This window comes from Phaethon aethereus, assembly GCF_964289735.1.
Source record: "Phaethon aethereus genome assembly, chromosome: 29".
NCBI lineage: Eukaryota > Metazoa > Chordata > Aves > Phaethontiformes > Phaethontidae > Phaethon > Phaethon aethereus.
In genome coordinates, this window is record NC_138605.1 from 2030796 (window position 1) to 2054934 (window position 24139).

Here is a 24139-nt window from a genome sequence, read left to right on the forward strand (position 1 = left end):
GGGACACTGTGGACACACCAGGAGGAGTGGGGGGACACCGAGAGGCTGAGGGAGACGGGGGCCCAGAGGGGCAATGGGACGCTGGGGGGGCGAGGGGACACAGGACAACGAGGTTGCAGGACACTGGAGGTACTGGGACAACTGGGGACAAAGGGACACAGGACACCATGGGGGCACCCAGGTGGGACAGGCACAGGGGGACACGGGGGGAGACGTGGGAACACGAGGGGGGACACAGGACACCAGTGGGACACTGGCGGGGGGGACAGGACACTGTGGAGGAATGGCAGGGATGGGACACGGGGGACAGGAGGGGGATGGGGACAGGAGGGGGACAGGGACGGGGGGGCCACAGGGCTGGGGACGGGGAGGAAGGGGACAAGAGGGGAGGAAGGGGACACGGCAGGGGGGGCAGATCCGGCTGCTGCTTCCTGGAAGGAAACAGCGGAAACGGAGCTGGAGCTGGAGCCGTTCCCACGCGGCAGCAATGGGGCAGCCGGGACCCCCACGGGGCACACGGGGGGGACGTGGGGGGACACACACGCCAGCCCCACGGGACCCTGCCCTGGTGCGGGGCCCGTGCGCGAGGGCGTGCGAGGGGCGGCGGTGCCCCCCACGTGCTCCCCGCGGCACCCTTGCCGTCTCCCGGTGAGAGCGCGAACGGTGCACGCGTAAGGCCTCGCTCCACGCGAGCGTGCAAGCGGCGCACGCTCAGCCTTCCCCCCCCCCGCAAGTGTGCAAATGCTGCACGTCCACCGGCTCCCACCGCGCCAGCGTGCAGTGGGTGCGCCCTCGCTGCGCCCCTCCACGTGCTCGTGCAAAGGGCGGGACCCCCCTCCCGGGTGGTGGGACACCCCCCCCGACCGTGCGAGGCGGGTGCCCGGGCGCGCGAGGGGCCAGGGGGGCGTGCGCGGGGGGCCGGGGGGCCTCGCACGCCTGCCGTGGGGCCGGCCGCATTCCTGCGCCGCTGATGCAATGGCGCCCGCCGCAGCTGGGCCGGGGGCTCGGGGGGCGCGGGGGGACCCAGGCCTGGGTGGGGGGAGCAGGGGGAGGCCCCAGGCGCCTGGGTCCTCTGCCAGCACCCTGCCATGGGTGCTCCCCGCCGCTGCTCCCCCTCCCCGGGGAGGGGAGGCGTGGGAGCTTGCACACGCGTGTGGGTGCAGGGGTGCGTGTGCCCGCCGTGGGCGCAGTGCCCGTGGGGACAATGGGGATGTTTCCGTGGCCGAGGGGGGAAGTGACCGGCGGGCGGCGAACAATGCGCTGGCGCCGGGGCCCTTCCTGCCCTCGCACGGCCTCGCGCGCCCGGCCCCGTGCTGGCACCACCCTCGCACACACGCGTGTGTCCTGGCGCCATCCCCTTGTGCACGCGTGTGTCCCGATGCTGTCCCCTTGTGCACACACACGCGTCCTGGCCCCGTCCCCTTGTTCACACTCATCCCCGTGTCCCCGCGTGTCCCTGCGCCACGGGATGTGCCACTCGTGCCTCAGTTTCCCCTGTGCTCTGTCCCCACCCTGGGCCTGGAAGAGTCTGATTTGGGGCCACGCTCATCCCCACGGGTCGTGTCCCCACGGCCCCCTCATCCCCATGGACCCCATCCCCAGGACACCCCGTGGGTGCCAGCCCCAGAGCCACATGCCCTGGACACCCACACCCCACAGCCCCCCCCCCCGACCCCGGACACCCAGTGGGTGCCAGCCCCACGGTCCCATCCCTGGGACACCCCGTGGCCCCCCACCCCTCCAACGCTCTGATACCCTATGGGTGCCATCTCTACGGTCCCACCCTGGGTGGGCTCGGGTGCTGCCGGCCGAGTATGGCCAATGCCGGGGAGCGTCCCTGAGTCACCGCGGGGGCCGGGGGGGCCCAGGCCTGACTCACCGCCGCCACCAGCCCCTATATAGCCTGGGCCGACGGCGGGGCCACGTCACCCCCGGGCCCCCCCGGCTGCGGCAGCGCCTGGGGCTGCGGGGGGGGGGGCCCCATGGTGTTCGCACCCCCAAGAGTTGGAGGAACACAGGGTGACACTGGGGGACCCCACTGGGTGCGGGGGGCACGCGCCGGTGCCACCACGGCAGCCCTGTGGATGGGGGCATGGGTGGGACTCCCCGGGTGCCCGGTGGGTGCCTCAGTTTCCCCGGACGGGGGGCACGGGCGCTGGCGTGGCGCCCCGGGGCTGGCGCGGAGCCCGGGAACGGGCGCGGATGCGGTCCCGCGCGCCGGCTGCTTCCCAAAAAGGCGCTGGAGGCTGCAGGCGTTGGGGAGCCGGGCACCCAGCCAGCCCCGGGGGGCCCCTGCGCCGGCGGGGGCCACGGGCAGGGCCCCGGGGCAGAGGTGGCACTGCTGTGGCTGACACACACGTGTGCTCGTGGCACCGCCGGCCCCGGCGTCACCGTGGGCACTTGCAGTGCCGGCGAGGGGAGTGTGCACACGCGTGTGTGTGTGTGGGTAAGCGTGTTACGCAGCCCCGGGCAGAGCTCCGGGAGACCTGGGGGCACGAACATGAGAACCCACGGCACGCACGTGGTGTGCACACCCCCCTTGCACACACGTGCACACCCACCACACGCGTGTGCATTCACACACGGCCCCACCAGCCCCTCCCCCGGGAAGGGGGCTGCGCACGACTCCGGTTCGTGTCACTCCCGCCTCGGGGCTGACCGGGGGCACAGGGACCTTTTCACCCCCCCACTTCTGATGTGGCGTGGGGACACGCTGACGTCACACGGGGACACCCCCCACCCCAGCCTCCTCCCACCCCCTTTCCAGTGCCCAGATAGTGGGTAAACCCCCCCATAACGCGGCTGCGATAACCCGGAATCAAACGCGGGGCGTTTTGAGGCCAGAAACGGCAGTTTTAGTGCTCACGAGGCAGGGGCCGGGCGCTGCCCAGCCCTCCTCACCCAGCCTTGCTGTTTCTGGGCGTTTGTCCTTTTTCTGCCTAATTTCCGGCCTTAAGGAGTCCCGCTCGCCCTGCGGAGCTGGGGCCAAGGCCTGGCGGCGCCTGCTCCGGGGCAGGATCTGTCCCCGAGCACGTAGCGAGAGCCCAAACCTTGGTGGGAGGGATCGCGCCGACCTGCGGAGATAAAAAAAGCAAAAGGTGTAAAAACGCCCCCCAAAAAAGGCTTTTCATGCGGGGAGTGAGCCCTCCCGCGGCACCCCCCGTTCCCCAGGGTGCTGCTGGGGTGCATGGGGAGTGGGCGGGTGGATGCCAAAGGGGACGGGGCTTCTCCAAACCCCCCCGGCCACGGCTCCCACCCCGGAGACTTTCAGAGCCGAGGCCTCGGCGCAGCCATTTGCCTGCGACCGCCAGACGCTTGCCGGTTCCCTGCCCTCTTCCTTTTCCTGCCGCTTTCAGACGGAGTTTGACGGTAAATGGGGGTTTTTGGGGCTTTTTCTGTGTGTGTGTGTGTCCCTCCGGCAGAAACCAGCCAGAGCGTGACGCCGGGCGCCGAATCACAGCGGGGGAATGACGTGGGTTAAGACGAAGGGAATTTTGTACTGGGAATGGCGTAGAGGGGACTGGTGTGGCTGGGGCTGCTCGGGCAGAGCCGGTACTCACAGCCCCGCTGGTCACCCCTGCCTGTACAGAACGGGGAGAAGCAGTTAAAGCACATGGGACAAAGCCAAAAAGGCATAAAATCTCCCCAAAACCGTAGCGGGGAGAAGCCAGGCGATGCGGCGGAACCCTCCAGGAATGGGGGGGAGCTGGGTGGGAGCCAGGAGCTGCCGGCCCCGACGCGCAGCTGTGCCATGGCATGGCTCGCCCGCTCCACAGCTCGACGATGAAGGTGACACGTATCTGTGCCGCCACCAAAAAAATCCCGACTCTTCCTCTCCATGTCCCCGTCGAGGGAAAACCTGAGGGCTCCCACTGAGGAGAGGCTCTGGGATCCACGACTCTCAATGAGAGAAAATAATGGCAAAATAGGTGGAAAACAGGGGGAAACGCCTGTTGTTTCCTATCCGGCTCACGGATGAAAATAAGCCAGCCCTCCAACCTACCCGGCTGGATCCACCCTCCGAGCAAAAACTCCCGGCAAGTTTTGCAAGGCCGTTGCTGGCACGGTTCGAAGCACACATGAAACTGCTCTGGAAACCACAGGGGAGAGATGTCAGGCAAAGCCGAAGCAGTCAGACGCTTTTAAAACAAGCGAGGCAACAAAGCTGGAAAAATTCCTCCTTAACCCTTACGGAGCAGGGAGGGAATTCGGATGACGTTCCACCTGTGGGCAGAGCAGGCAGCACGGGCAGCCTGTGAGGAAAAATGTTTCCGCTCTCCGACGAGGGGAAGCGGGTGCTGCTGCAGAAGCATCGGCTCCGTGCAGGGCTGGGATTTGAGGCCGGGAAGGATGAGCGGGGAAAGCCCTTTCGCCGAGATAAACCCCGGCGGGCGCACGTCCCAATTCTCCGCGCTGAGCTGTGGGTGGGGATAAACCTCAATAAATGGGTTTAAAACATGTCTGGGGAGGGGGAAAAGAAGAAAAGGCAGCCTCAGACGAAGGTTAGCGCTTGGCAGGTTAAAGCCCGAGGAAGGAGCGGCCGTCGCTAGACGATTCGTGTTCAGCCTCCGGATTGGAGATGGAGGGAGGAAAAGCGTCTCCCAGATGGGCTGAGCCCAGGATGCGCGGCTCCTGCCAGATGTACGTTAACGGGAGTTATTAGTCGCATAAAAACCGCTCTGCAGCTGCATTTCTGGCACTGGCGAGGGAGGAATTAATTGCAACACCAGATCACTCCTCCTCTGCCCGGCCAGGAGGGACCGGCACGACCCCGCCTGCACGCTCCCCCTGGCCGGATGGGGAAAGAGAGATATCTGACCTCCCCGTGAACTGCTGGAAAAAAGAAAAATTAAAAAAACAAGCAGGTTTTCCCCCCAAACCCAGCCCCGCGGGGTCCCCGCTGCCTGCCTTGGATGACGGGGTGTTGGAGGAAGGCTGGGGAGCGAGCGGCGGCGGCGGGGCGGCCAGGGAACCTGGCCGGGGAAGGCAGCGTGACACACACATTCCCATTTCCACACATCCTGCCCCAAATCCGTCTCCGCCTCCAAGCTCTCCTCAGGGAGGGACCCCTGCGCCTGGAGACATCCCACGGGAGGGAGAAAGGGGAGAAGGAACTGGGGGAGGTGGAGGATTGAGGGATCCCCCCACTCCTGGCGTGACGCTGGGGTTGAGCGCGGTCAGGGTGTGATGGGTGTGTGTCACTGCCAGGCCGGCAGCGAGGGGGGGAACGGTGTGACACATTTTTTGGAGGAATCCACGGGGCAGGGGGGGTTAACGAGGCTTCCCTAGCTGCCCCTCCTCTCCTTCCTGGGTGGGGAACCCACGGCCCGGTGCCCTGGGACACAGCCTGAGCACGAGGCACCACTGTTGTGCAAGAGGCACTAAAATAGCAACCCCCAGCCCAAAATCTGGGCAGCACCCGCCTGGAAACTGGGGCTGGGGAGGGAGGGGGTTTGGGGTCACCTTGAGCTGCTTCAGTCACGGTCATCCTCTTTGTCACTGTCCCTGCCAGAGCCAGAGTTTAGGGGTGGTTGGGGCCAGGGTGAGCGTGACAGCGGGGCACAGGGGGCGTGAGGGGCCCAGGACACACTGCGGGGGCAGGGCAGGGGCGTTACGGGGACATGGCGGGGGGATACAGGGACACAGCGGGGTGGTACAAGGATGTGGGTGAGCTTAGGGGTGATGGGGACACACTGGGGGGGTATGGGGGCACACTGGGAGGTGACAGGGACACACTGGGGGGGCCCAGGGGGTTACAGGGATAAACTGGGGGGGGGTATGGGGGTGTGCTGGGGGGTGACAGGGACACAGGCAGGCCCAGGGGGGTGAGATCCTGCTGTGCACTAGAGCTGTTTTCCTCCACCCGCCCCATGGCGCTGGAGCCCCCTCGCAGGGCGGCAGCAGGCCCCATGCCCCACTCACCCATTTCACAGGGGACAGGGCCAGCACGGAGCATGCTGGGAGTGCCACCAAGGGGGTGGGGGGCAGTGGGGAGCTCACCCTGGGGGTCCCCTGGGTCCCCATCCCACGGGCTGCCCCGGTCCCCACCCTACAGGGTCCCCCTTGGGTGATGGCACACCACGCACACTCACAGGCAGCGTATTTGTAACATGCATTTAAAACCTGTGGATACAATCACCCCTCGCAGCGGTGGCCGAGGGGGCACCCCCCACCACGGCAGCGTGCTCCCCCTGCACCTGGGGGAGAGACAGGCACCACCCTGGTCCTGCTGCCACTGTCTGCGATCCCTCCTGTGCTTGCGGTCCCTCCTGCGCCCGTGGCTCTGCACCTGCCGCAGGGTGTCCTGTGGCTCCCCTGCCTTGGCTCCAGCTCACGGGTGCTGCCGAGGCAGAGCTGGGGGACAAGAGAGGACCGGGGGGGTCAGTGTGGGCAGCACCCTGGGGGGACACACCCAAATGTGGGCACAGAGGGAGTGGATGTCCCTGGCCCTGCGGGCTCCTACCTGTCACACAGGAGGGGCAGGTTGTTTGTCCTGATGTCGAGGATGAATGGTGGCGGGTCCTCCAGGTCCTCCAGCTCTGCAAAAGGTGAGTGGACAGGGATGTGCCAGCCTTGGGGTGACACGGCAAGGGAGAGGAGCGCTGCTTGGCATCCCAGAGACACTCACCAGCCTCCCAGTCCTCCTGGCACGGGGGGCCCTGCCAGGCTGTGGGGACCTCCGGTTGCTTCATCCTCTCACCAAGGGACATGCTCACCTCTGCGGGGACAGCAGAGACAGTTCTAGGGGGGCACAGCTGAGCACGACCGCCGGGGGGGGCAGGGCGGGACACGCTGTACCGTGGGGGAGGTCGGGCTGGCGCTTGTCAGGGCAGGAGGCGACATGGCTCCGCAGCTTGGCCTGGGGCACCCTGTGCCTGGCGTTGAAGGGGCAGGTGGCCAGCGTGCGGGCCACCTGCGGGTTGTTCTGGGGGGGCGAGGAGAGGCAAGAGGCGCTGGGTTGGAGGGGAGCCTCCTCCTCAAGAGGCAAGAGGCGCTGGGTTGGAGGGGAGCCTCCTCCTCAGAGCTGCTTGAGCCCCGGCCTCCAGCAAGCCTCGGCCCCGATGCCCAGCAGGCCGCAGGCCTCAGGCCCCCGCAGGCCCCGGCCCTCAGTAGGCCCCGACCCCCAGCAGGGCCCGGCCCCGGCCCCCGCTCACCCGCTGGCATTTGACGAGGTGGTAGGGCAACCGGGACACCCGGACCTGGTGGCTCTTGTCGTAGGGGCACTGGACCAGCGCCTCGGGGTCCATGGCGAGGCCCAGGGCCCAGCCCGGCCCACGCGCTCGGCGCAACGGACTCCCAACGGGCCTCGCGCGCCGCCGCGTCGCCACGGCAACGGGGCCCGGCTTCCGGCGCGGCCTGCGGGGACCGCCGCCGCGCTCCGCCGTCGCCATGGCAACGGGGCCGGGCGGCCGCCGCGGGGCGCCCGCAGCACGGCTGGGGAGGGCCGGACGGTGCTATAGGAGCCCAGGCGGTGCTATAGGATCCCTGGGCGGTGTTATATGAGCCCCAGGTAGTGCTATATGAACCCCAGGTGGTGCCAGATGAGCCCAGACCGTGCTATATGGGCCTGGGTGGTGTTATGTGGGCCCCAGGAGATGCTGTATGAGCCCAGACAATATTATATGGGCCCTGGGTGGTGCTATATGAGCCCAGGTGGTGTTAATATGGGCCCTGGGTGGTGCTATATGAGCACTAGGCCATGCTATATGAGCCCTGGGCTGTGCTATATGGGCCCTGGGCAGTGTTAAAAACGGCCTAGGGAATGGTATAGGGGCCTAGATGGTCCTATATGGACGCTGCGTGCTGTTACAGGGCCCTGCACGGGGTTATAGGGCCTTGCACGGTGTTACACAGGCCCGGTTGGTGTTGTATGGGTCATGGTTGGTGTTGTAGGGCCCTGGGTGCTGTTGTAGGGCCATGGCTGGTGCCATACGGCCCTGGCCAGCATTCCGTGGCTGTGGCCAGTGTCACGTGGTGATGGCCAGCACTATACGGTCCTGGACAGCATAGCATGGCTGGGACTGGTGCTATATGGCTGTAAGTCAGCACTGCCTGGCTGCTGTCAGCAACGTCACCTGCCACAGCCGGTGTGGGATGGCAGTGGACGGTGTCATCGGGCTGCAGCCAGCGTGGGGTGGCCACGGCTGGACCTGCATGGCAGTGGTGTCACACAGCCATGGCATCAGGCGCCGGCGGTGTCACGGGGTGGTGGCAGTGGTATCACGTGGCAGTGGCCCCAGCTCGGGGCCCAGCCCAGGAAGCCTGGGAAGGGGAAGTTGGGTGTTGGGGCCGTGGGGCCGTTCGGGAGCCGTGGGGGACAAGGGGTGCGCCCCTCCGCTGCCACATTGCCACCATGTCGCTGCCCTCTGTCTACCAGAACAAGTTTGCTGAGAAGCTGACGATCCTCAATGACCGGGGCCGGGGCGTCCTCGTCCGCATCTACAACATCAAGAAGGTGGGCACGGGGTGGGGGGCCTGGATGCCTGGGTCCCCTGGGTGGGGAAGGGTTGGGGTACAGGACACTGGGGTACCCCAGCCCATCTGAAGGGAAGAGCCTGGCTTCTTCCTGGAATGAGGGTTGTGAAGACACGGGGTGGTGGGATCGCAGGGGCAGGGGGGTCTGATGGAAGGGGGTGCAAGCCCGGGGGGCGCTTGGGGGGGCCTGACACTGGGGGTTCCCTGCAGACCTGCTCTGACCCCAAGACGCGGCCGCCCTTCCTCAGCGACAAGGCCATGGAGCCCTCCGTCAAGTTCATCAACAAGAAGTTTCCTCACCTGGACGTGCGGAGCAGCACGGTGAGGGGCCGGGGTGTACCCTCTGTCCCCAACCCCCTGTCCCCCCCACCCCATGCCAGCCTTACCTGGGTGTCCCCTCTGCCCCCACTTTGTGTCACCTCATCCTCAGTGTCCTCACCATCCCCACCCCATGTTGCCCCCATCCAGTGTCCACACTGTCCCCCACATGTCACCCTGGTCTGTCCCACCCCACTTTGTGTTGCTACCACCTGGCTTCCCCTCTACCCCTCTCCCTTGGTCATCCTGCCACCCCCTTCCCCATGTCACCCCTCCCTGGGTATCCACCCCACGCCGGGTGTCCCCACTGTCCCTTTGCAGCAACACCTGGGGCCGGTGCATAAGGACAAGGGGGACATTGCCCAGGTGCTGGGACCCTTTTACCACTCCTTCCTGGACGTCCTGGAGTTCAGGGTGAGCCGGGGCACGTGGCGGGGGGCAGAGGGGGGTTTTGGAGGGCAACACCAGCATTTGAAACCCAGGGGGCACAGCACTGACACAGCCCCTTGTCCCCTCCTTGTCCCCTCCCTGCCAGGACCACGTCTATGAGCTGCTGAACACCATCGATGCCAGCCAGTGCTTCTTCGACATTGTGAGTGAGGCGCCAGGGGTCCTGGGGGGTACTTTGGGGGTGCCACGGCCGTGCCCATGACAGTTTATGGCTGTCCCCGCCCCAGCACGTCAACTATGACTTCACCAAGAGCTACCTGGACCTGGTTGTCACCTATGTGTCCCTCGTCCTGCTGCTGGCCCGCACCGAGGACCGCCGGCTGCTCATCGGCATGTACCACTGTGCCCATGAGATGAGCCACGGCACCAGGTGGGTTGGTTGTCCCCACCAGGGCTATCCCCACAGACTGTCCCCATTGGGTCTGGCCCCAAGGACCGTCCCCGACCCCTGTGGCACCGTCCCCGCAGCGACCCCAGCTTTGCCCGCCTGGGACAGATGGTGCTGGAGTACGACCACCCCCTCAAGAAGCTGACGGAGGAATTCGGGCCGCACACCAAGGTGGGATGGGGCTCCCCCCAGCCAACGGGGTCACATCCTGCCCCAGTCCATCCCACGGCCCCCCCGTGATGTCCCGCTGTTCCCCAGGCTGTCACCAGCGCCCTCCTGTCCCTCCATTTCCTCTTCGCCCGAAGGAACCAGGGGGCCGAGCAGTGGCGCAGTGACCAGCTCCTCAGCTTGCTTGGCACTGCCAGCACCATGCTCAGCCCTGCCAGCTCTGACACCGTGAGTGCCACCGCTCCGTGGGGACCGGGGCAGGTCCCAGGGAGGCTGTGGGAGGGCTGAGGACGGTGACACGGTGATGCCTATGTCCCCAGATGGCCTGCGAGTACCTGTCCCTGGAGGTGATGGAGCGCTGGATCCTCAGTGAGTCCTTGTGGTGCCTGTAGGTCCCCAGACCCACGCGGGCAGCCCCTGTTTCCCTGTTTTTCCCTGGCTCCCAGTTTTGGGCTGTCCCGCTGCCTGCTGTGGGGCTGGCAGTGTGGGCAGCCCCTGCCTGCCTGATGGCTCTGCCCACAGTGGGGTTCCTGGTGTGCCCGGCGGCTCTGGGCTCGTCCCCGCAGTGCCTGGAGCTGTGGCGGCTGGCGCTGCAGGGCTCGCTCTATGTCACCCTCCTCCGCGACGAGGCCCTCCAGGTCCACAAGGTCACCGAGGAGCTGCTCAGCAGCCTCAAGGGGTAACGGCCGTGCCAGCACTGGGGCCGTGGAGGGTGCCAGCAGGGTGCTGTAGTGGGTGCCAGGGGCTGGGGTCTTCACCAGCAGCCCCACTAGGTGCCAGGAGACTTAGGGGAGTGCCAGGAGGTTGTGCTGGGTGCCAGAGGATTGTGCTGGGTGTCAGGGGCTGGGGCTGTGCCAGAGGCTCTGTGGGGTGCCTGGCGCTCTCCTGGGTGCCATGCAGGGTGCCGTGCTGGGTGCCAGGCCTGGCACTGCCTGGCCATGACTCTCTCGCAGGTACGGGAAGCGGGTGGCTGATCTCAAGGAGTGCAAGGAACACGCTGTGGCTCACAGGTTGGGGACTCAGCCCGGGGACAGCAGGTTTGGGGGGGCTGGGGAGGGTCCCAGGGGTCCTGGGGAGCTGGGAGGTCCCAAGGCATCCCGAAGGACTGGAGAGTCTGGGGGTTTCTTTAGTCCCAGAGAGCTGTGAGGGTCCCAGGGGTACCTGGGGATGCCAGCACCCTGGGCGGGGGGATGGCTGGGGTGCCCCAATCAGGCCCATGCTGGCCCCGTGCCACAGCCCCCACTTTTGCCACGTGGTGCCTGCAATGTCCCCATGGGTGAGTGAGGTGGCTCAGGGGGGTGGTTGGGTGGTCCTGACCCCAACCCCCACCCTGACCCCCCTGCAGTGGCTCCCTGCACCGGGGCCGGCGGGGGTACCTGCGTGGGGCTGTGCGGGAGCTGGCGGTGCTGCTGGAGGACCAGCCCGGGCTGCTGGGACCCAAGGTGAGCACAGGGGCAAGGGGACAGTGAGGGGCCCAGGGAGCAGGGTTTAGGGTGCAGGGGGTGTGTGGGTGCATGTTTTGGGTGCGTGGGTGCAGCATTTGTGTGCAAGGGGCTCTGCACGTGCGTGGGGGTGTGAAATGGGTGCAGCTGGTGTCTATGGGTGGGGTACAGCCGGTGCCATGCAGTGGCAGTGCCTGGGGCCATCGGTGCCAGCCCGGTGGCAGCGCCTGGTGGCAGCACCCCAGGCCTGGTGCTCTCTAACCCGGGCTCTGCCCAGGCCCTCTTCGTCTTCATGGCACTCTCCTTCTGCCGGGACGAGGTGAGCTGGCTGGTGCGGCATGCCGAGCACGTTACCAAGACCAAGACGCCCGAGGACTTCGCTGACAGGTAGGCACGGTGTGTGGGCACTGGCGCCGGGCAGGGGGGATCTGTGCCCACGGGGGGCACCCCCAGCCATGGGCAGGCTGGTCTTGTGGTGGGGGTTGCCCTGGGGCAACGCCGGGGTGCCGTGGGCACGGCTGGTGCCAGGGCAGTTTGGAGGGCAGAGGCTCTGACTGGCGGCCCTGGCGGCAGCCATGTCGCGGAGCTGCTCTTTCTGATGGAGCAGCTGCGGAGCCTGGTGCGGCGGCAGGTCGGGGTGCTGCAGCGCTACCACGTCCAGTACCTGGCTCGCTTCGACGCCCTGGTGCTCAGCGAAGTCATCCAGGTACCGCGGGGCACGGGCAGGGGCTGATCTGTGCCCCCTGTTGGGGCTGTCCCCGTCCCCTGTCCTGGCTGTCCCTGATCGGTCCCGGTCCCGGTCCCGGCCCCACAGAACCTCTCCGTGTGCCCCGAGGAGGAGTCCATCATCCTGTCGTCCTTCGTCAGCTCCCTCTCGGCTCTCTCTGTCAAGGAAGGTACGGACTGTGTCCCCCCTGGCGCATCCCTGGCACTGCCTGGGGACCGATGTCCCCCCTGCAGCAGTCCTGGACCACGCTGGGCACCCAGGCACAGGCTTGTGGGGCAACAGGGAGATGTCAGCTCCTGGGGGTCCTGTGGGATGAGCACTGCCACCCCAGACTGGCACCCCCAAGACCAGTACCTAGCGCTCCCAGACTGACACTCTCCATAGCCCCCTCCCCAGGACTCCCCACGTTTCTGTTTCCCCGCAGTTGATGAGAAGGAGCAGTTTGATTTCACATCGCTTCGCCTGGATTGGTTCCGGCTGCAGGTGCGTCCCTGTCCCCGTCCTTGTCCCTGTCCCCATCCTTGTTCCTGGCCCTGTGCCAATCCCCTTCCTCTCTCCCCATCCCCTCCCCTATTGCTGTCCCCATCCCTGTCCTTGTCCTCATCCTCTTCCCCTGCCCTGCCGTGCCCCTGAGCTCGCTGACCCCCCAGGCCTACACCAGCGTGGCCAAGGCCTCGCTACCGCTGGGCTCCAACCCCGATGTGGGTCGCGTCATGAACCTCATCGTCTTCCACACCAAACTGCTCGACTCGCTGGAGGAGCTGCTGGCTGAGGCCTCCGACCTCTCTGACCTGTGGTAAGCGCAGCCGCCTGCTCTGCCTCAGTTTCTCCCCAGTCATGGGGGGGTCACCCTGGCTGGGGGTCTTCAAGCCACATCCTGCACCCCAGGCACGCCTGGGAAGGTGCCCACCTGTGAGGGAAGGGACGGAGGTGGCTGTGGGGGACATGTCACCCATGGGAGAGGTTGGGTAAGGTTTAGGTGACATGGGGACAGGGACAACACACATATGGCACAGAAGCAGCATGTCCAGAAAGACAAATCTTGCCTCCTGCCCTCCCTGCCCCTCTCTCCTGCCCCCTCTGCCCCCACCCCTGCAGTTTCTACCATCGCCCCGTGGAGAAGATGTTTGTGGCCACAATGGAGGAGCCCTCGATGCTGCGCTACAGCATCGCCTTCCCTCTGCTCTGCAGCCACTTCTCCCGCTGCGTCCACCCCATGTGCCCGGAGGAGGTGGGTCCTGCTGCCTGGGGGGACACGGGGGACACAGGGACACTGTGGCTGACTGCTTCCCTGCCAGCTATGGAAGGGCTGGGGCAGGCCCACACGTGGGCTGGGGACAACAGCAGCCCTGTGGTCTAGGGGCAGCTGGTGGCACGCTGCGGATGTGGCCATGGTCCACACACCTTGCTGTGCCGGTGCTGTGGCTTTCTCCCTGCAGCATCCCCACCTGAAGGCCGTAGCGCTGGGGCTGTGCAACAAGTTCCTGGAGGAGATGGCCCGGCAGGCCAGTGCCTGTGTCATGGATGCCTGCGCTGAGCAGCACAACCTCAGCGAGCAGGTGAGGGTTGCACCTCCAGGGCCTCTGGGCTCCTGTGGCCTTTGGGGTCTCCATGGCCTTCAGGATCTCTGTGGCCTTTGGTGTCTCCAGGGCCTCTGAGGTCTCCATGACCTTTGAGGTCTCCATCACCTTCAGGATTTCTGCAGCCTTTGGGGTCTTCACGGCCTCTGTGGCCTCCACGGTCTCTGTGGCCTTTGTGGCTTCCAGGGTCCCCATGGCCTTTGGGGTGTCCTGGCCTCGGGGGTCTGTGTGGCCTCCTTGGTCTCCATGTTCTCCAAAGCCTTGGGACAGCAGAGGCAGTGGTGGGGGAAGACCTGTTGGGTTCTCCCCCCAGTTCAGCCTTGGGGACTGTGGCCTCTGGTCCTGGAGGCCCCGGTTGGGCTGTCCTCGGTGCCACGGCTCAGGGTAACCTGCTGCCCGTGGCCAGCAGCTGCTGCCCAAGCACTGTGCCTCCACCGTCAGCAAAGCCCGCAACAAGAAGACCCTGAAGCAGCCGGCCAAGAAGGGAGAACCCGAGCGGGACAAGCCGGGGGCTGAGAGCCAGAGGAAGGACCGGACCCTGACCACCAAGTGAGAGGCACCTGGGGCTAGTGAGGGTGGGCAGGGGGCTGGCGGGGAGCAGTGGCTACCAAATATTGGGTGTGGGCATGGTGTGATGTGGGGACACGGCACGACCGTGGGGCTGCGGTGTGGCTAATGGCGCCTGTCCCACCACGCCAGCATGGACAAGCTGCACCTGACGCTGGCCGAGCTGTCCCTGAGCCTCAACCACGTGCCCAACTTCACCGTCTTTGAGCACACGGTGACGCCGGCCGAGTACCTCAGCAGCCACCTGGAGACACGCTTCACCAAGTAGGGACTGCGCCGGGGATGTGGGACACGGCAAGGGTGGGCTGCAGGCACTGGGGAGGGGGACGCTTGGCCACAGCTCTCCAGACAGTCCTCTCCTGTCCTGACAGAGCCATCGTGGCCATGGCGGGCTACAGCCAAGCCACGCAGGAGGTGGCCCGGCCCTCGGAGGTGCTGGTGGGGCTGAGTGCCTATGTGACCTTCATCCAGTCACTGGGGCAGTTCGTGGGCTTGGACACGGGACGCATCATCCGCAGCGTCCTCCTGCAGCAGACGCAGCCTCGCGACGCCGCCGGCGAGCAGACACTCACCACCATCTACACCAACTGGTGGGTGCCACACTGGGACCGGCACCTTCCCTCCCTCCCTTGTGGGAGGTGGCCCTGCGGTGCCGAGGGTTGCGGTGCCGTGGGTCACGGCGCTGTGGGTCACGGTGCTGGGCAATGGCAGCAGCTCGGTGTCCGCAGGTACCTGGAGGCGCTGCTGCGGCAGGCCAGCACGGGGGCCATCGTCCTGGCCCCCGCCCTGCAGGCTTTCACCACGGTGCCCCGGGAGGGCGAGCCCCCCTTCAGTGCCGCCGAGTTCTCTGATGTCTCAGGTGAGGGACACAGGGACACTGCTGGGGGGGCACTCATCACCCCCCCGCCCCACTGATGTCCCCGTCCCTGTCCCCCTCCTCGCAGAGATGCGGGCGCTGGCTGAGCTCATCGGGCCGTATGGCATGAAGTTCCTGAGCGATAACCTCATGTGGCACGTGGGCTCCCAGGTCACCGAGCTGAAGGTAGGGCTGGGGGCTCGGGCCAGGCTCAGGGGCACAGGACCCTGGTTGGGGGGCTGGGGGCTTGCCAGACAGCATGGGGAGGCAGGACAGGGGCCAGGACGCCCCTGTGCCTCCCCGGCCAGCTGTGGGCTGGCCGTGTCCCCAGTGCCACGAACCCCACGTTCCCCGCAGAAGCTGGTCAACGAGAACATGGACACGCTGGTCCAGCTGCGCTCCAGCTCTGGCAAGCCTGAGCAGATGGCAGCTCTGCTGCCCCGGCTGACCTGTGAGTTTTTGGGGGCACCAGGGACACGGAGGGGGAGTGTGGGACTGGCACACACAGGTGGGCACACACACTCATACGTGTGCATGCACGGACATGTCACCGCTGACCCCTCTGCTCCCGCAGCGGCCGAGAATGTCCTGAAGCGCATGACCATCATTGGAGAGATCCTGAGCTTCCGCACCATGGCCCAGCAGGGCCTGCGGGAGGTGCGTGCCCCCCAACCCACGGGTGTCCCACCCCACAGGACCCCCACCCACAGGCCCCACAGTCTGGGGTGTCAACAGGAGCCCCGTCAGCATCCACCTTCTCTCTGCAGGTCTTCTCCCACCACTGCCCCTTTCTGATGGGCCCCATCGAGTGTCTGACGGACGTTGTCACCCCTGACACTGACATCCGGGTGGGCATGGATTGGGACGGGGACAGGGTGGCACCTCCAGCGCTTGGGACAGCAGTCCCAGCCCAGGGCTAGTTGCTGCTGTCCCGTACCCGCCACCTTGTGTGGCACTGCGTGGCGCTACGGGGCACTGCATGACGTTGTATGATACTGTGTGGCATGGCGTGGCACTGCATGGTCCCCCATGCCCGGCTGCACCCCGTGTCCCCAGCCCTGAGCCTGCGTGTCTCTGTCCCCCCAGGTCACCCTGAGCATCTTCGAGCTGGCCTCGGCCGCGGGGATCGCCTGCGAGGTCGATCCTGCGCTGGTGAACGTCCTCGCTGGAAGCAAGACGGGTACCAGGGGGGTCTGCTGGGCTCGGGGGGGGCTGGCTCTGGGATCCGTGACCCTGCCCAGCCCCTCTCACCTTCCCCCACCCTGTGCCACCTCCCTGGGTCCCCTGGGGTCCCCTCTTGGGCCCCCATCTAGTGTCACCTCCCTCCTTGACAGACGGCTCGTCCCCGGAGGAGGACTACAAGGTGGCCTGCCTGCTCCTGGTCTTCGTGGCTGTGTCCCTGCCCCTGCTGGCCTCCGACCCGGCGTCTGTCTACAACACCGAGGTGGACGGTGAGGCTTGGCCATGTCCCTGGCAGCTTTGTCCCTGCGTCCCCAGTCCTGGCTGTGTCCCCATGACCCTCACCCCACAGTTTCCCGGTGTCACACCTTGTGTGTGCTGGGACCCCTGAGGTCATCGGTGCCCCATAGCCATAGCTGAGGAGGGTCAATGGGGACAGCAAGACCCCAGGACTGGCAGGGCTGGTGCCCCATAACTGCAGTTGAGGGAGGTGGGCACAGCGGAGCCCCTCTGCTGTCCCCAACCCTCCTATGTCCCCAACCTACCTGTGTCCCCAACCTTCCTGTGTCCCCAGGCTACAACAACAACATCCACTGCCTGGCCAAGGCCATCATCCATGTGTCGGCCGCCCTCTTCACCGTCCACAACAAGAACATCGAGTCCCACCTCAAGGAGTTCCTGCTGGTGAGAGCGGCTGGGGGCCGCGGCTGTGCCTGGCCGGGGACGAGCACCCTCCCGGGCTGGGAGCGTCCCCCAGCGCTGATCAGGATCTGTCCCTCAGCTGGCCTCCGTCAGCCTCCTGCAGCTGGGCCAGGAGACGGACAAGCTGCGCGTCAGGAACCGCGACTCCATCTCCCTCCTCATGCAGCTGGTGAGTGACGGCAGGGCCCCGGCGTGCCCCTGGGTGGGCTGTGGCGTGACCCTGGGTGGGCCCTGGAGTGCTCCTGAGTGGGCATATCCCGGCTCCGTGTCTCTGCTGGGCTCCAGCTCTGTCCAGGCTGCTCCAGCCCCCCGACCGCAGCTGGCTCTTGCCCAGCTCCGGTTGGGCTTGGGGGGGCTGGATCCACCTCCGGCACCCCCGGGGAGAGGCTGGGCTGACTGGGTGGGGGCCACGCACCCACCACCCAGGATTGGTATTCAGGGAGCGCTTGTCCTCACTGCAAAGCAATTTAAATGCAAATATTTCAATCTGGAGCTGGGGCACAGGAGTCATCTGGGGAGGGAGAACCCCGCGCTGCCAGCAAGGGGCTGGGGGCTAGCTCCCTTCTCTCCAAGTGGGGAAACTGAGGCAGGGGGGCTGCTGATGCTATGTGTCCCCTCTCTTAGATTGTGGCGGAGTCATCCTTCCTGACAGTGGATATGCTGGAAACCTGCTTCCCCTACGTCCTGCTCCGCAACGCCTACCGCGAGGTGTGCCGGGAAAACCTGCTCAGCAGGGTCCCCTCACACTGAGCCCGGCCCCGTGTCGCCTCCTCCCCTCCAACCCCTCAAACCACCCCAGGCCGGGACCCCCGGGTCCTCCTGCATCCGCTGGATGCCACCACGGTGTCCCCAACCGTCCCCATCCTGTCCCCCAGCCATTGCCGCCTTCACTAAACCACTTTTCCCCCCTGACGGCTGCGTCCGACTCGTGCCTGGGGGGGACCTGGGGAATACTGGGAACCGGCCCTGCCCCAGCACCTCAGGGTGGGTGCCTGGCCCTGTGTCTCCAGCAGGAATAACCTCTTGCGGGTCCCCTGGGGGTGTTCAGGAGGGTCTGGGGGTGCCGTGGGCCTTGGGGGGCTGGGACCCAGAGCTGCCGGTAGGATTTTCCAGCTTGAATTAAAACTGTTGCTGCTTCTCCCGGCAATGATCCCGGCCGGCCTCGTGCCTCAGTTTCCCTCTCCCACCCGGCTGGGGACATTTCGAGGCCCGTTTCCCCCCTCACTCCCTCCCTCTCCCCCATCTCAAGGTGTTTATTTTTCTCCCGTGCAGCATCTTGGGGGAAAATTAATGGGGCGAAGGAAGGAGGCGGCGGGGCGGGCGTTGCCATTCCGCTCACGGCCGGCTGCTCCGGCATGAGTCACCGGCCGTGCCAGGAGAGGGGGACGGTGGCTGCCGTGGCCATGAGCCCCTTCGCCAGAGCCCCCTCGCCTGGGCCCGGTGGTACCGGGGTTGGGGGAGGCCGAGCGTGTGGCCCCGGAAGCCAAACTGAACGGCAACCGCTATGGCGTGGCCGCGCCCGGGCGTGCGGCCGCCTCGTCCGGCGCTAATTGCTTTATTAATTCATCCAGAGTGAGGGGGAAAAAATCGGCTTGCGCAGAGGTTGGACTCCCCCGCTGCCCCCCTCCGGCTGCGTTCCCGGGGGGCTGAACTCCCCCGAATTAACGCCCAGAACCTGCTGATTATTCCAGATTGCTGCAAAAGTCTATTTTCGCGCTCATCAATCACGATATTAAGCAGTAATGAGCTGCCGAGGCTCCCCGCCGGCAGCGCGGCTTTGTCTCGCGTGCATCTCTGCCCACGGCCTCTCCCGCGCCTGCCGCCCCCCGGCCCCCCGATTCGGGCTGCTCCGCACCAGGGGGTGCCCCCCCCTTTGTTCAAGTCGCTGCCCCCAACCTGGCTCTGAACCCTGCCAAAAGTTTGGGGACCCCAAAATGGCCCCAGCAGGGTGTGGGAGCTCCCACGCCATGCGCCGGGGCTCACAGCCCACCTTGCTGACCCCGGCACCCAGGTGGGGGTCCCGTGGGTGCCCCCTGCACCCACGGGACACCCCACCAAAGCAGGGGAACCCCATGGGCGGGGGCACAGCCCCCCTTTTGGAGGCTAAACGGATGCACCCCCACATAGCACCCATGGGTGCTCGCCGGCAAAGGCCGGGAGGTGACATGGCCCGGTGGGCAGGGACCTGGCTGAGTCCCCCGGGTATGGTGGGCCGAGGTGGGGGCTTGGGGATGGTGCCCCGGGGGGGGGGGTGCCTCCTGGCACCCTGGTGCAGTGGCGGTGGGTGCTGCGCACCCCCCCCGCCATTACATAAGGGCTTATTAATATTCCCCGGGGGCTGTGGCTCGGCGTGTGCTGTGGGAGGCGGCGTGGGTGCTGCCGTGCCCCCCCGGCACGCTGGGACCCACCCGGGGCTCTGGCACCCCAATGTCCCCCCTCCATGTGCCCAGAGCCCCCCAGGCCCTCGGCTCCAGCCCCGGCACCCCGAGGTTTCCTAGTGGGACATGAACCGGGTGGGGGGCGGCTGGGTGGGGGACAGGGTGTGTGTGGGGCAGGGGGTGGGGTGTCCTAGCCCGGGGGGGCAATGCCCTGATAGGCAAGAGGCCCAGCAGCCCCCCGGCTTTTGGTAGGTCCTACAATAAGTCGGGGGCTGCCGCTGCGCCGCAACCGGCGGGAGGGGACGGTGCCTGGTGTGCGTGTGAGGTGTGACGAACGGGGCTGGTCTCAGCAGGGAGCGGGGCCGGTGGTGGGGCTGGGGGAAGTGTGGGGTCACGGCCCCTCCGGGAGGGGCACTGGGCTGGGGTCTGCTGGCTGCCAAACCCAGTGACACCCCCCTATCCCCACGGGGGTCCTGGGGCACCTGCACCCCCAGCTCCATAGGGGTTCTGGGGTACCCTTCCCCATAGGGGTCCACATAGGGCTTCTGGCGTACAACCCTATCGCTCCATAGGGGTCCCGGGGCCCCCTATAGGGGTCCCTACAGGGGTGCTGGAGCCCCCCCATAGGGGACCTGGGGGACCTTCCTCTCACGGGGTCCTGGGCACCTCCTGTCCCATGGCGGGTCCCGGGGCATCCCCCCCGCCGGCCCCATCGCCCCCCGGGGTCCCGGGCATCCGCCCCCGGTGCCGGGGCGGGGCTGGGCGGGCCCCCGTTCCCGGCCCCCGCCCCCGGCTGCCCCCGCCCCTCCCCGCCCTCCCGCCGGTGCCGGTGCCGGTGCCGGTGCCGCTCGGGGAAAGTTGCGGCGAGCGCCGGTCGGCGGAGGCAGAGCCGGCAGCAGCGGGGGCACCGGGGCACGGCGGCACCGGCGGCACCGGCAGCACCGGCGCTTCCCGGCCGAGCATCCCCGGGTAGGAGCGCGCAGCGTCCCCGCTCCCCCCCGCCGCACGCCAGTGCTCCCCCCCGCCGGTTCTCCTCTCCCGGTGCTCCCCCCCACCGGTGCCCCCACCCCCGGTGCCCGGGATGCCATCTTAGCTCCGCCGCCCGGGCCGGGGCTGCCTGCGCAGCCGCCGGGTACCGGGCGGGGGGGAGGCCGCTGCCGGGGTTGCGGGGCGGTACCGGCGGCGGCTCGGCCCCGGGCCCGGCCGCGGGGCTGAGGGCGCGTCCCCGCCGCGCAGGGACGATGGAGCCGCCGCGGAGCCTCCCGGGGCTGGAGCCCGGCCGTGAGGCGGCGGAGCCGGCCGGGGGCTGCCCGTCCCCGCTGGAGATCAAGTCCGCCCCCAGCAAGAAGATCTGGGTCAAGCTTCGGGCGCTGTGAGTGACCCCCCCCAAACCGGGACCCCCCCAAACCGGGACCTTCCACCTCCACACCGGGACCCCCAAACTGGGACCCCCCGCCCCAAAACCGGGACTGCCAAACCGGGACCCCTCGCCCTCAAACTGGGACCCCAACACTGGGACCTCCCACCCCCAAACCGGGACCCCCAAATAGGCACCCTCCACCCCGGGAACCCAAAACCGGGACTTCACACCCCCAAACCGGGACCCCAACACCGGGACCTCCCACCCCCAAACCGGGACCCCCAAACTAGGACCTCACACCCCCAAACTGGGACCCCTGAGCCCACCTAAGCATCACACCCCTCAAGCCCCCTGACACTCCCCTTTGGGCACCCCACCATTGTCCCTTTAAGACTCCCTTGCTGCCCCCCACCCTGTGCCCCCCTGCTCCAGGCAGGACACCCTGGGACCTTCCGCTGACCCCGGGGACCACCAGGAGTCTCCCACCCCACCCAAGTGCTCCCTCCCCCCCCATGCAGGACCCCCCAGTCACCCTTGGGACCTCCCTGCACCCATTGCACCCTCTTGGGCTGGAGACATGGGGACCTCCTCGGGCTGGGGCCCCCCATAAGTTTGGGGTGGGGCTGGGTAGGGGCCCCCTAGCGCACCCCCCAAAACCCCTCGCCCTGGGTGACACCATGGTGTGAGCAGAGGGCTGGGGTGCCCCCAACTCTGGGGGGGCAGAGCGGGTGCCAGGGTGCTGGCTGGCCCTAGGGAGGGGTGACACACTCTGACACACCAGGGTGCCACCCGGCACGCTCCCTCCTTGCTGGGGGGCTCTCGGTGGCCCCAGGGGTGCCACCCCCTCGCCCGTGTGCAGTTGTGCTCACGCGTGTGCTCACGTGCGCCCGTGCCCCCTCGCGAACCCGCGGCACGTGCGCTCGTGCGGGTCCTGGTGCAGCGGGCGCAGGCGTGGGTGTGCAAGGGGCGTGCGCGGCCACGCGCGCACACGTGCGCGGAGCCCGCCTGCACACGGCGGCCCGCAAAGGCGCGCTCGCGCGCGGGCGCACGCTGGCCAGGGGTGTGTGTAGCACCGGTGTGCCGGGGGGGACACGGGGACGAGGACGGAAGCCGGGTGCCCGCATTGCACGCTCGCCGGCGAGCCGAGCTGCCGAGCGTGTTTCACACGAGCCCAAGGCCAGGGCACGACTCAGCCGGCGCGCGAGACGTCGATGCTGGCACTCCCGGGGTGCGCGTGCAAGCCTGAGTGTGCAACCGGCTGCGCACGTTGCTGTGGGCACGCGAGTGCCCGGTGGGAGTGTGCACACGTGTGCGCAGAGGTGCGTGTGAGCACGCCTGGGTGCCCGCGCGTGTGCACGCCCGGGGGCAGGCGAGCGTGCACGGGAGCGTGTGTGCACACACCCACGTGCCGGAGCGCACCTGAGCGTGCACCGGAGAGCGTGCGAGCGCGTGGGCTGCGCCACGCTCCCGCTCCCCCCCGCCCGTCTCTCCAGAATCGCTGGCAGCCGCCCCCGCTGCGGGGGCGTGGGGGGCCGGGGGTCCCTGCCTGCACCGTGCCTGTGCCCCCCTGGGTCCCCCGCCAGCACCAGGGGGGCAGCGGGGACCCCAGTCTGGGGACGGTCCCCAGCTCCCAGCTGGGGTGATGGGGTGGCAGCAGCGAGGTGTCCCTGGGGTGCAGGACCCCGTCCCCCCCAGCCCCCTGAGCGTTGGGGACCGATGGCAGGTCCCTGGGGTTGGGGGTCAGCCAGAACAGGAGACCCTATGGGAAGGAGCTGGAGGGGCAGCAGCACCCATGGGTGGCTGGTGTGTCCCCAGCACTGGCTGCACCCTGAGGCTGACCCGGCAGCCCGCCCTGGGCTCGGGGTGGCCCTGGGGACAAAGATGCCAGCCTGGGGGGCCTGCGGGGTGCCAGCGGCTCTGCAAGCACCGTCATCCCCACGGCAGGCCTGGGACACGGCGGGGCTGGCACGGGGGGAGCTGGCAGCAGCGGGGGGCTGTGGGTGGTGACAGGCAGCCCGTGGGGACCGTGGGCGCGGGTGGCACCCGCCTGGCTGCGTGACGCAGCCTGACCCCTGCTCACGCTGCCGGGCCGTCCGTCCCTCGGCCCCGGGCTCCGCTCGGGGGTCCCAGCTCCGTCCACGACGGGCGAGCGACACGGCTGTCCCCCGGGGGGGGGTCTCTGTCCCCAGGGGTGGGTGGCCGGGCGCGGGAAGGTGACGGCCGCCTCCCCCAAGGTCACATTCCCGCGCAGCCCGCCGGGCTCCAGAGCTTCGCGCTGGCTTTGAACGTGACGTCTGGCCGCCCCCCGGCCCCCTCCGGTCCCCCTCCCTCGCCTGCTGGCAGCCGTCGCCGTCACCTTGGCCGGGGGACACGGTGGCCCCCACCCGCCGAGCCGCGTCCCGTCGCCGCGTCGGGGTGCGGTGCGGGTGCGCACCAGCTGCGCGCGTGCCCTTGCACGCTTGCGTGGCTCCACGCTCGCTTGCGCGCGCTCCTTGCTCCGGTTTGCGGCCGGGCACCTGCAAACAGCCGCGCTTGGGTGTGCGCTTGCACAAGCACGCACACGCGCGCAGACGTGCGCACGCGGCTGGGCTTGCGCGTCCATTTGCACGCTCGCCCGCACGCGTGTGCTGGTACACGGGGGTCTCCGGCGCCCGCCCGCGCGCACACGCGTGTGCACCGGTTGTCGTGCGGCCAGGCCGGGGTGACGCTAACGAGGCTTTGGGAGGTCGTTAGGTGCTGGGAGGGGCGGGGGGGAGCGCGGGGACCCCGGGGTGGGACATGGAGGGGGACCCTGTGGGGGACCTGGGGATGCTTTCGGGGCGCCAGCCCTGCTGCGGTGCGGGTCCCTTGGCGTGGGGCGGCGGCCGCTAATTAAAACCGATTGCAATCATCAGCCGGGAGGAAATCCCGCGGGAGCCGCAGCGGATGCCGGCCCTCGCCCTCCCCGCCGCCGCCCCGCGGCCCCCGCTCGCACCGCGCCTCAGTTTCCCCAGGGGACAGAGCTGGTGGGGACAAGGTGGCCGGGGGCCGGCAGGGACACGCACGGCCACGCGCCACCCGCGGGCCCCGGCACCGACGCGCACGGTGCTGCGCGAGCAGGCGTCACCTCGCCCAGCCTTACGCGGGCGCGTGTGACCTCACACGAGCGTGCACGTGTCGGCGGGGTCTCGCCCGCCGCGGCACACCCGCCTGGCGGGTCCGTCGCGCTCGCTGCCAGCTCTCGTTAGCGCTAACGAAGCTGCCGGGAGCGTCCTGCCACCGCCGCGTCGCTCCCCTGGGTTTCTGTTGTGACCACGGTGACGTCCCCACCGCGGGGACGCGGGGTGACGGGGCCGGGGACGCGGGGTCAGAGTCGTTTCAGGGTCACCCTGAGGTGCCCCCCGAGCCACGGGCCGGGCTGGCAGCGTCACGGGAAACCGCTGGCTGCGGTGCCACCGGCCCTGGGGACCGTGTGCCCAGGTGGTGGGGACCCGGTGGGTGCCGATGGCAGTGATGGGGACGCGGTGGGTGCCGGTGGCAGTGACAGCGAGGCGTCCGGGCGGGGACAGG

The 24139-nt window shown here is 68.0% G+C and overlaps 1 protein-coding gene across 1 annotated transcript; it reads left to right on the forward strand.

The window, feature by feature from the left end:
* Positions 1 to 8353: 8353 nt before the first annotated feature.
* Positions 8354 to 17727, forward strand: NCKAP1L (NCK associated protein 1 like; the record flags this gene model as incomplete). The annotated part of the gene is made up of 31 exons (XM_082011888.1): positions 8354 to 8455; positions 8686 to 8796; positions 9115 to 9207; positions 9329 to 9385; positions 9471 to 9613; positions 9712 to 9802; positions 9890 to 10027; positions 10120 to 10168; positions 10322 to 10478; positions 10753 to 10809; positions 11145 to 11241; positions 11519 to 11628; positions 11815 to 11947; positions 12056 to 12137; positions 12393 to 12451; positions 12619 to 12764; positions 13067 to 13199; positions 13408 to 13527; positions 13958 to 14097; positions 14248 to 14379; positions 14487 to 14705; positions 14844 to 14974; positions 15060 to 15157; positions 15329 to 15422; positions 15546 to 15628; positions 15739 to 15819; positions 16058 to 16151; positions 16306 to 16422; positions 16725 to 16834; positions 16932 to 17021; positions 17477 to 17727. The coding sequence occupies 31 exons, from the start codon at positions 8354 to 8356 to the stop codon at positions 17600 to 17602; spliced, it is 3393 nt and encodes a 1130-aa protein (XP_081868014.1). The 3' UTR covers positions 17603 to 17727.
* Between the last annotated feature and the right edge of the window lie 6412 nt (positions 17728 to 24139).